Source organism: Amia ocellicauda, chromosome 9 (assembly GCF_036373705.1).
Source record: "Amia ocellicauda isolate fAmiCal2 chromosome 9, fAmiCal2.hap1, whole genome shotgun sequence".
NCBI lineage: Eukaryota > Metazoa > Chordata > Actinopteri > Amiiformes > Amiidae > Amia > Amia ocellicauda.
The window spans coordinates 18,557,341-18,568,742 of NC_089858.1; the positions used below are offsets into that span (position 1 = coordinate 18,557,341).

Genomic DNA, 11,402 nt, shown 5'->3' on the forward strand with positions numbered 1-11,402 from the left:
GCTGATGAAATCTCTCCTTTTGGGGCGCCAAATGTAAAACAGCGCACACTTCCCCCCCGTGTATTTTTTCACAAATTTAACTTAAACCTTGTGTCCCCCCCCCCCACACACACACATTTATTAAAAATACTTTAGCCGTTTTTTCCACATTTATAAAGACTTTTTTTTTTAAACATACTTAAATGCTTAATCTCCGTTTCTGAAAAATAAATATTTATGTTTGATTAAATATTTAAATCCTAAATGTCTGAGTCACAAAATATAGTTTATAAAATATAAATGTTAAATATATAATTTTTAAGATTTAATATTTAACATTTAGATTTAACTATAGAGTTGCAAAATATATAGCTAACATTCAAATGAAGCCACGCCCCTCGGGTCAGGTCAGCCTCTCACAACAGTGGGTGGGGCTTCAGTAACCCTGTAATGTGAGCCGTTTCGGTTCCGGACGCTTAAACGTGTGTTTCCATTGGCTTAAGCGTCCGGACGCGTCCATGTTTTGTGGCAGGTTAACTATCTGCTGCCAGACGTGCCGTAAGCGTCCATCACCCCACCAATTACAGCGCTTTAACAGCGAGATGTGCGCTGGACTTGAGACAGACAGGGAAGAGATCAGATACATTATGTTGGAAGATATAATCTCAAGTGCTGTGTGTGATCAAATTAGTTTTATTAGCAACATGGAGTGTAATCCACGTACAGAAACAATGCTTACAGTTAATATCCGAGTGCATAAAACACTTGGATTTCACAGGACCGGTGCAGTGCCCTGACTAGTTACAAATAAACTGAAGGATAATAATCGGATCGTAGCAGCCGATATTGTTCATATTTTATTAACAACTGGCCGGTGTTTCAGGCTGTGTTTTGTGAATGGTGTGCAGGACAATCAGCGTGAAGGTAACATGTGTCCATTTACAAGTTACATTAATGAATAAATAAATACAGCAGATCTGGGTTTCCCTCTAAAACATTAAGGACTGGTTTAATAAATGCGTCCATAAACGACATGACTGAGACGTGCACACTTTAGTTCAATTATAACCTGCTATATTGTAGCTGGATGATTAATCGTGAAATGTGTGTATTTTGTTTCAACTGTAACTTGCCCTGGTTAAGGACGTCTGATAAGTAAATTATAAATAAAACGGCAAAGTGCTGTTTGCAGTTACAAATCTATAGTAAGAGTAATAAGTTAAGGGAGTCAAGTTGAGCCGTTTAAAATACATATATACTAGCACACATGATGACGATAATATATATTTGCTATTTAGTATTATTGTTGCACATGGAAACTATTCTTATGGGACATGCTTGTCTGAATATAATGTTGATATACACGTTTAGCTCTTCCTAATATCTCTTAACAGAAACATGTATTTATTATGCTGTCTTCAATCATGTAAAGCAGAAAGAATAAAATAGACACAAAAGTCCTCTCCACCTCAGGCTGTGTCGCTCGCAGTGTTGTTCTCGGTCTACGTTTTTAACACAAACACAAACCAAACCCACAGTCGCTGCTCCCATATTATGAGGGGCCGTTCAATTCAAAATTAAAATAAAAAATAAATCATATACCAAAATGGATACATCATGTACCATGGTGGATATATCATATACCAGAAAAAAACATTCATATACCAGAATGGATATATCATATAGCAGAAAAAAATATTCATATACCAAAATGGATATATCATATACCAAAGTGGATATTTCACATAGCAGGAAAAAATAAATCGTATACCAAAGTGGATATATCATATACCACAAAAAATATTTCACATAGCAGAAAAAATATATATACCAGAGTCACGTGGTGTAGATGCTGGTTGGACATGCGCAGTGCGCGCAGTTGGTGAGAGACGAGAGCGGATCCTTCGCAGGTCACAGGCATGAGAGCCGAGTGACGGACACATCGATCGGTTACGAGCAGGAGAGGACTGTACATATACATTAATATACATATATTACAGTTATAACAGTTGGTACTGGTACTGTATTTGTTGTTTGTTATGTATTAATACTTTTTTAATGTAATTTGGTGGTGACCAATGTGTTGCTGTTCAAGTTTATAACAAACGGAGGCAGCATCACTTTGACAGAACATATCAGCTAATAAAGAGAAGTGAAACCGATCTAGACTCACGACTGCACAGTACTGCCCTTACATACCTGTTTGATCAAACTGTCAATTAAGTGTCTCCACACCATTTGTGCATATACAGTATGTTAATGTAATTTTTCGTTTCGGGCTCCAGTGTGGAATGAATCCTCTGCGCGGCGGGGATGAGCAGCTGGAGCTCAGGGTTGCGGGTCCGATGTGTGGGTGTTATTTCTTATGTTATGTCTTATGTTTTATTACATTATTCAAATATATATCCCTGTGTTTAACGGTATCAGAGTAGAAGGGACAATGATAAATGGGACTAATGACGCTGACACAGCTGCTCTGTATTGAATGGCGTGTCAGTATCAGGGCTGGATGCACCACAGAAATGAACACATTGATGCACTGGATTTCCCATCATCCGTCTTTAATTTGCTGCGAGTGAGATTTTGAGTCCACCACCTTGTGTAATAATGACCCTTCTTCGGAGAACAACATGATAAAAGCATAGCTTATTAATTATAAAATACAACATACAATAAAACATAGCGAACAACGTATACACTAGCCTCAGAGTGCACACCTGTAATCTTTAATGTCCGCATCGATGTGTCCGTCACTCGGCTCTCATGCCTGTGACCTGCGAAGGATCCGCTCTCGTCTCTCACCAGCTGCGCGCACTGCAGATGTGGCGGGAGGGTCAGGGCAGGACTTTACATCGAGTATAAACTCGCAGGGAATCGTTTCCCCCTTTGAAACACTGGCCAACAATCACACAGTCCTGCTCATCAGTGGTCACTCATATTGGATTGATAATAAATAACACACAGTCCTGCTCATCAGTGGTCACTCATATTGGATTGATAATAAATAACACACAGTCCTGCTCATCAGTGGTCACTCATATTGGATTGATAATAAATAACACACAGTCCTGCTCATCAGTGGTCACTCATATTGGATTGATAATGAATAACCCACAGTCCTGCTCATCAGTAGTCCAGTAACTGAACCAGTGCACTGTGAGAGAGGCCGGTCAGGCCTGTAACCAGATGCATTGTGGGATACTCATGTATAAAACACTCAATATAGGAGAGATCGTGAGATTTAGAATGGCTAGTAAGATATGCATTTATGAAGTTTCAACATGTTTTTAATTTCCCCAAAGTTAATTTCATAACAAACACTGAGCTTTGTGAGCTGCGCTTCCTAAGCACTGATGAAGCTGAAATGTTTGCGGCATTTTCTCTTGAGCCTTTAAGACCGGATTCCACAAAGAAATAAATGTCTGACTTTGTTTCCTTTCAGTGCCGTGTGCGGACAGGATCTCTTCCATTAATAACAGAAATAATAATATATTGCACTCCCGGTCACTGCACTGCACTGCCGCCATTTAAGGGATCACGCCCCGCCCACTGCTATGAGTGGCCGACTGACCAGAGGGGCGGGGCTACACTTGCACGTTAGCCATATATTTATTTTGCAAACTCCATATTTAACATTTATATTTGGACTAAATATTTATTTTAAAACTATACAGCCACCATAAGCATCTGACTACAGACAAAGTACTGGACTTCAGTGTAGGATGGAAGCTGCTACCACACTTGTTTACCCAGCACGGTCTGGGAGAGAGAAACCTGAATACCTCAAATTATATACCAAGAACCACTGATCCACATCAATTAAACACCATTAAATAGACCGAGTGACAAGCTTGTAAACAGCAAGAATTCTTTATGGAAAATAAAGGGGAATTCACGCAAAGTGGTTGTGAGGAGGGGAAAAGAGCGAGCGAATACAATAACAATATCATTATTAAACTCCCAACATCTGCATCCAACTAACTAATGCAAGAACATTATTAGTAACAAGGCAACTTAGCAGAAGGTTTATTTGTCATTCAGCGCTTCCTCCATCTCTGCTGGTCTTTGCAACCGCACGGCTTGTTCACTAGCCTCAGTTTCTCTGTCCGCTCTCCCCCCGAAGAGACTAGAGCCTCATTATTTATACATCAACTAATCAGAATAATTCACATTTTCACGTGCTATTAATTATAAAAATTCAATGGTCAAGGGACACCCCCCCCCCCCCCCCCCCGGTCATTACACATGTACATCCAGAGCTGGAATTGTCCTCTGATCACAACCTATATTTTTAAAGTGTAACAAGAAGGCCAACAGGAGTTAATTGAATTAAAATGCATTGTTATTATGTATTATTCAGCTGAAGTCCTTATCCAAGCACTACAATAATATTAGATAATTGTATAATACATACATTTTACGTAAGAGCTATGGCCAGGTGAAAGCAAACACATCTTTCGAATTTCTACTTTACTTAAAAAAACTAAATTTAGACTTATAAACTCAAAATTTGGAGTTAAAAACTAAATTTTGACACTTTAAAACTCCAATGATGTAGCTCCAACAAATGTGAGGGGGATGCATTATGCCTCAAAATTTACAAAATGCTTCAAATAGCAGCTCTTATAAGATTCTACTTTAGATTTGTGTTTAATATTAATAAGGAGACATTGGCAATGTTAGCACATGGTCATGGTCATGGTCAAAGTTACAACTTTGAAGAGTTCGCCGAAAACGTGGACTTAACAGGAGAAAATAATATTCAGACTTGGATCAATTGATGACGTTTATACAATATGAAATTGAGAAATCAGAACAGATGCAGGGTTATAGGTGGATCTACATCCAGATTTGAATCTCGAAAATCAAAGAATTGGACACAGACCATGTTGATATGGCATTAACAAATTCATAAAAAGAATGGTCCATTGTCCTTTCGTATCATATCCTGCAAAACAATATAGTGGCTTACATGTTGCAAGTATCCTTTTTTAAAGCCTTGAGACTGGAATAAAACAGCATGTGATTGTAAAGTTGTAAAGTTGTTCTGGCTCATTGGGTCATACAGGGGAGAAAAAGTGCTAGGTGATTTAAAATAGATGGCAATAAGACTGAAAGAAAATGTAAAAAAAAAACATTTCAGTCATACCTCATGTTCATTTTGTTTTGTTTTGTATTGAAAGGTTTATTGAAATTAGGAAACCTAAGTGTGAAAGACATGTAAACTTTAATAAACATTTGTATGATAAAGAAACCAAAAATAACCCAAGGCTCAGTTCATGTCAATATCTAAATATGTATACAGGTAAAATCTTAAATCAGATCAGTGTTAAACAGTCCAAAGTACAGCTAATCAATGTAGTGATGTTAGGCTATGATGCACTATTTATGCTGTAAGTCACCTGAAATTTGCCAAACTCACACACTTAAAAACATTTCTGATATTTGATTTGTCTTATTTCTAGTGTAAGGCAATACAGAGAAAAGTAATTTCAAAGCACTAAATGCTATAAGATTTGTAAGGAACTACTGTTTGAGCCTGCTGGAAGTGTGGTGTCAGGGGTGCATCTCTGAATGGAGATGCTGTACAGCTGTGGGGCTTCACCCAGACTGCTGTCCCCTGAGCCTCACTCCCAGTCGGTAGGGTTTGGGTCCCTGGACGATTCCAAAGTGAGGTGTGAGGTTGGGCTCCGCGCCGTCCTGGGGCCAGTGGAACAGGAAGCAGCGCAGCAGCGTCACCAAGAACAAAAAGAGCTCCATGCATGCCAGCTCCTCACCCAGACACATCCGCGGGCCTGCAAGACAGGAGGGGCACACATCAGCACACTGGTCCCTGGTCGCTAGCCACTGACTGAAACCCCATCCCCTGTGTTCTGGTGGCTGGAGTTGTGCTGGGTTGTAGTCTGGTGTGCTTTGACATGGCACATAGAACTAGGAGAACTCAGCAACCCCAAGTCTGCCTTTCAGTCTCTGTCTCCTACCTTTGGACTGCAACACTGACTTACCCAGGGAGAAGGGCACGAAGGCCTCTGGCTTCACAAACTCCCCCTCCTTGTTCAGGAAGTTGGAGGGATTGAATTCGTGGGGGAACTTCCACCGGCCCTCCTCATACAGCACCGAGGACAGGTTTGGGATGATCATGGTGCCCTGCGTTGGGCCGGGGAAAAGAAGCACCACAATGAGATACAAGTCATTGGTAACAGTGGATATATTTTAATCTTTATACATTGAAATCCCCAGCTACAGCCAAAAACTGCATTGTTACAGGCTGCTCAGGAGTCTAGTTCCAACCATTCAACCTCAGCAGGAGAGAAGTATAGTGGGAGGGCTCTGAAAAGCCTAGCAATGCAGTTTATATGGGTGCTAATTCCTTATTGAACACTGTACATCTCTTGACAGCAGTAGTAAACTGCACCTCACGGGAACTGGCTGAAGACATGCCTTCTGTCCTACCTTTGGAATGCTGTAGCACAGCACCTGTGTGTCCTGAGTGGTGGCGTGGGAGGCACTGAGAGGGACAACGCTTCCATAGCTCTGCACTTCATGGATCACAGCTTGGACATAGGGCATCCTATGCCTGTCCTCAAAGCAGACCTGCTCTCTCTCTCCAAGGACAGTGTCGATCTCATGGTGGCACCGTCAGCTCAGCACACTAGACACCTCTACAGAGTGGCCACTTATCCATGTCTGTGCTTAGCAGCTATTGCCTTGGCCTGCTAGGGAATCTGTAGCACTGAAGTTTATAGTCAATTGAAGACTAATGGGAGAGATGTTATTAATGGTGATCTGTAATCAAAATGCAGGAGCCTCATATCGCTTAGCTATAAAGGAATGAATCTCATATCACTGCAGTCAAAGACCGTGCTAAATTCCTCCTTGGCATTTTAAATATGTTTTAAAAGAGTGCACAGGCCAGATATCCAAGGAGTCCATCATGAAGAGATTTACTGACCTTGCACATCTGGATGCATCATGAGTTGCAAGAGGCCCACATGGAGAGTAGTGGAGGTGGTGTCTGTTCCACCAAGAAAGAGATCCAACAAGAGGGCCACCATGAAACCATCATCAAAGGAGGAGCCGTCATTACCTCTCTGATAGCAGAGAGACCAAAAAAAATCACAAGAGGTCTAGAGAGAAGAACCTTGGAGCTGAAGTGGACCTGTCCTGCCACATGTACCTTGCTTTCTTTGCTGTATGTTCTCTGATCTCATTGTGCTTCTGCATCAACCAAGGTAATAGCAATTCTTTCATCTTGGCATACGATGGCTTCTATGATTTCTGGGTAACCAGCAGTGTGTCAGCAGTTTCACCAATATGATTAACCCCTCACTAACCAATCAATGGCAGATCCTGGTCTTGAACAAGGTACCTCCTGCTATCAAGCTATTCTCTTTAACCCATGGACTACATTCCTTGCCATAGTAAGCGGTGGTGTTGAAGGTTTGTTAGTACCTTTTCAATTTCATCGAGGTAGCAGTCAAGAATGTCCTGTGGCTGTCCTGGGACCCATGTCTCCTTGTTCTCAGCCACCTTCGTCAGTAAAAATGCCTTCATCTTTCTTCTGTTTTCAAAGTATTTCCGGAAGGGCAGAGGCAAGCTCCTAATTAGGGGTATGGTATTGTAAATTAAATTAGATTAAAAAACACAAATGAATGTTTTGAAGACCTCTTTTGGGTTTTCTTCACTATAATAAATGTATCCATTTAATGACATTTGACACTTGTGTTTAGTTTGCTGATAAACAGGAAATATAATTCCACAGAGCACACATACCATGCCCCAGGGTCCATTATTAATTTTTGTGTTTTCAGTTTTTATTCGCATCAGGGACTTGAAGGGCTGATCCTCATAGTTGTAGCGGGATCCAAACAGGATGGCACAGATGACATTGGAGATGGCATTGTGGAACAATGTTTGAAAATCCAAGGCTGTCCTGTCCACAAATGAGTTAAAGCAAGAGAGGGTTGGCCGCCTTATTGTCTTGTTACTTTCATGCAAAGTGACATTTTGATCTGTATACATCATCATTAGACTTGGCAGATTTCAACATGTGTTCCTGCTTTCTCAAACGGCCTTCAATATTGTACTTGTATCATTACATTTCTTAGCAGACACCTTATCAAATGAGCACATTATTTTTAAATATAATTACCCATTTATACAGCTGTGTTTTAGTGGAGCAATCCAGATAAAGTACCTCACTCAAGGCTACAACAGCAGTGTCCCCCACCTGGGACTAAACCCACACCCCTCCACTCCAGAGTTCAGAGCCCTGACCGCTGACTTCACACTGGTATCCAACTTAGTGTTGTTAAACCATGTGTGTTTCCCAACTAAATAACACTTTGAAGAAACACTTCCTGCTGTCTATGGAAACTAGAATTACTATCAAGGTGTAATACCATGGAATTCCAACTTTGAAATGTTTGGTAAATTTGATAATGTTGCCATGTGGAAGACAAATCGGGTAGTTTTCTTTGTTTTTTCATTATTCAGGAAGTTATGACAATACATTTTTAACCATGAAGGAGCATACATCCAAGTTTTGACATGATTTGATAAGTAACATTTGTAAGTATTAAACGTTGCCGATATTTGTACACAATAAAAAAAAAACAAAGATGCAAAAAACTGTAATTTTAGCAATGGCAAGCTTAGCCTTTAAGGAAGCTATTTACAGCTCTACGGGGAGGTAGGGACAGCAACAATAAATATAAAATTTTGCAGGCCTAATCAGCCTCATCATCATCAAGTTAATCTGTATTAATCTGTCATTAACAATCATGATATTTCGTTTCTGCAGATTAAGGTGCATTGTGTGCAGCATGCAGCTCTGTGTGAGGTGGTGATGGGACAGGGGCACTGGGCTCTGAAGCCCATACCTACTGTCACAGTTCCCTAGCCCTGACCCTCTTCCTCCACTAGAGGCCGCCAATGTTCTCTTGCCTTTTCCTGCTCCCTTCACTGCTTTCCTTTTTTCATTCTATCAATTAACATTCCTCCTCACCCTTGTGCACTTCTGCTTCTGTCCTTTGTTCTCATTGGTCCTGCTCTTGTCGTCTTAGTTTCTGCTCTCCTTTATAAACCCCTCACTGCCCTCACTCTGGGCAAAGTGTTGTCAGATCTATCTGCTTCCTTAGCCCCTTGTGCGCCTTAGCCCCTTGTGCGCCTTAGCCCCTTGTGCGCCTTAGCCCCTTGTGCGCCTTAGCCCCTTGTGCGCCTTAGCCCCTTGTGCGCCTTAGCCCCTTGTGCGCCTTAGCCCCTTGTGCGCCTTAGCCCCTTGTGCGCCTTAGCCCCGACACCTGCACTCTTCTCTATGTACGAGCTGAGATGTGAAGTCTCCTCCAGGATCCTCTCCTCCATGGACAGCTTTCCCAGGCCGAAGTCCCTCAGGGTGCTCAGCGCGAACCGCTGCTGCTCCTTCCATGTGGGGCCATAGTTGAGTACAAGTATACCTGCAATGACAACCCTGCAATGAGGCAGCCTGGCCACATACCAAGAAAAAACAACAACTGTCAAAAGGTCTGGTGTCTGGCTCCTGCTGCTGGGTGCACATTATTATTTCTCATTAATTTGAATTCTTTATCTTAACATTTTCAAATTTTGATAATTTGCAGACATTTAGAGTGAGGATTACTTTTCCTATAAGAAACACATGTACTACCCTTACTAATTAGTGAATACTTTAGTGACTTGAAGAATTTGTTTCTGTAGTCACTCTCACCTTTATTCTCACTAGCATGATTGATCAGCAGGCCCTGGGGCCTCCCAGCAAATTCAACTCCCCGAGTCATCAAGGCTTCCTTCATTGCCTGCAAACCATACAGTAACATGCTGTACACTTTCACATAGCGCTTGGAGAGCTGTACAGCACAGACAGAGACAGAGGTAGAACACTCTGAGAACTGATCAACACACAGAGACCCTGCACAGCCCTCACGAAGAGGACCAGAGAACTGCTCTCACACCATCAGAGCCACAATAACAGTAGAAGAGTACAATTAAAGAGAGCAAAGTCTTAATACACTCCAGCCATTTTATCCATACCTTTTCAAAGTCTTTTATGGGGTTCTTCAGGTTTAGCTGCAACAGATTCCCAAATATCGGAAAAGGTTGAGGACCAGGTGGCAAATTCTTGGGCCTCTATGTCTTCCGGATGAGGAGGAGGAGGAGGAGGAGGAGGAGGAGGAGGACCCCAGCCCACAGGAGAAACACAGCCCAGCTAAAGGTTAAAGTCACAATTGAGGTTTTTTTGGTATTGCATATATGTAAGTTAAGGCATATAGGCCTAATCTAGCCATATAACTGTTTAACAGCTTTAAATAATTTTAAAAAATCAAATCGACCACCCTACTCCTACACTGATATACGATGTTAGGGAATGTTCGACCTCCGTACGTGTAATTGTTTTTGATTATTTACTCGTTCTTTTTAATGTATCACTTATTGCACATCCGCAACCAGTCTTGGGATTCCCAGTGAATGGCCAGAAGAAAAGTGAACTTGGTTACACTATCTGCAAAATCAGCTTCCTGGCTGTGGAGCACCCTAGCAACCAAACAGCCTGTGGAATAGAGACTGTAATAAGATCAGACTTTGTAGGAATAGCATCAGAATATAATCATTGTACATGCCCGGTTGATTAAAGACATTTTAGCTCGTTTTAACTATGGTTTGTATTGTGGAGTATAGAGATGCATTTACTGACTTACTAGTGGTTTGCAGTGTGACTGTTACAATTAGGCACTGTTGCTTTAAGAAGCTAAACAAACTGGGAAGGGGGTGAAGAGGTCGAGGTTGAAAGGTCTTTGGGTTTTGAGAAGATGGGTGCTGTATGTGTTGGTTTTGTGGTGTTCACATACTTGGTTCATGAATGAAGGTTTACTAAAGGGCTGGACCAGTTAAACAGCAAACTCTTCATGTCCACTGCATTACTTAAATCACAAAATAGCAATCTTTAAAGAATTAAAGATACGGACTAATTCACTGAGAGGACCACAACAGTATCTGTGAGATGTGTTGTATGGTGTTGTACTGTGGCTGCAGATTTTGTACGTTTGCCCACTGACAAAGAAATAATCAGTCTATAATTTTAATGGTAGGTGTATTTTAACCGTGAGAGACAGAATAACAACAAAAAAATCCAGAAAAATGCATTTCAAAAAAGTTATAAATTGATTTGCATGTTAATGAGGGAAATAAGTATTTGACCCCTTCGACTTAGTACTTGGTGGCAAAACCCTTGTTGGCAATCACAGAGGTCAGAAGTTTCTTGTAGTTGGCCACCAGGTTTGCACACATCTCAGGAGGGATTTTGTCCCACTCCTCTTTGCAGATCCTCTCCAAGTCATTAAGGTTTCGAGGCTGACATTTGGCAACTCGAACCTTCAGCTCCCTCCACAGATTTTCTATGGGATTAAGGT

The 11,402-nt window shown here is 41.3% G+C and overlaps 1 protein-coding gene across 1 annotated transcript; it reads right to left on the minus strand.

The window, feature by feature from the left end:
• Positions 1-4,896: 4,896 nt before the first annotated feature.
• On the minus strand, positions 4,897-7,276 carry LOC136758888 (cytochrome P450 2D9-like). Its single transcript, XM_066713624.1, has 3 exons — positions 6,433-7,276; positions 5,985-6,126; positions 4,897-5,774 (listed from the first exon to the last, which is right to left on the minus strand). Exons 1-3 carry the CDS (start codon positions 6,547-6,549, stop codon positions 5,581-5,583), a joined length of 453 nt encoding a protein of 150 aa, XP_066569721.1. The 5' UTR covers positions 6,550-7,276; the 3' UTR covers positions 4,897-5,580.
• Between the last annotated feature and the right edge of the window lie 4,126 nt (positions 7,277-11,402).

Coding starts and splice junctions, on each gene's coding strand:
- LOC136758888 (XM_066713624.1), bottom strand. CDS start 6,549: ATGCCCTATGTCCAAGCTGTGATCCATGAAGTGCAGAGCTATGGAAGC. Junction 6,127..6,432: donor TGTGCTACAGCATTCCAAAG/GTAGGACAGAAG, acceptor GGCCCAACGCAG/GGCACCATGATCATCCCAAA. Junction 5,775..5,984: donor CTTCGTGCCCTTCTCCCTGG/GTAAGTCAGTGT, acceptor CCTGTCTTGCAG/GCCCGCGGATGTGTCTGGGT.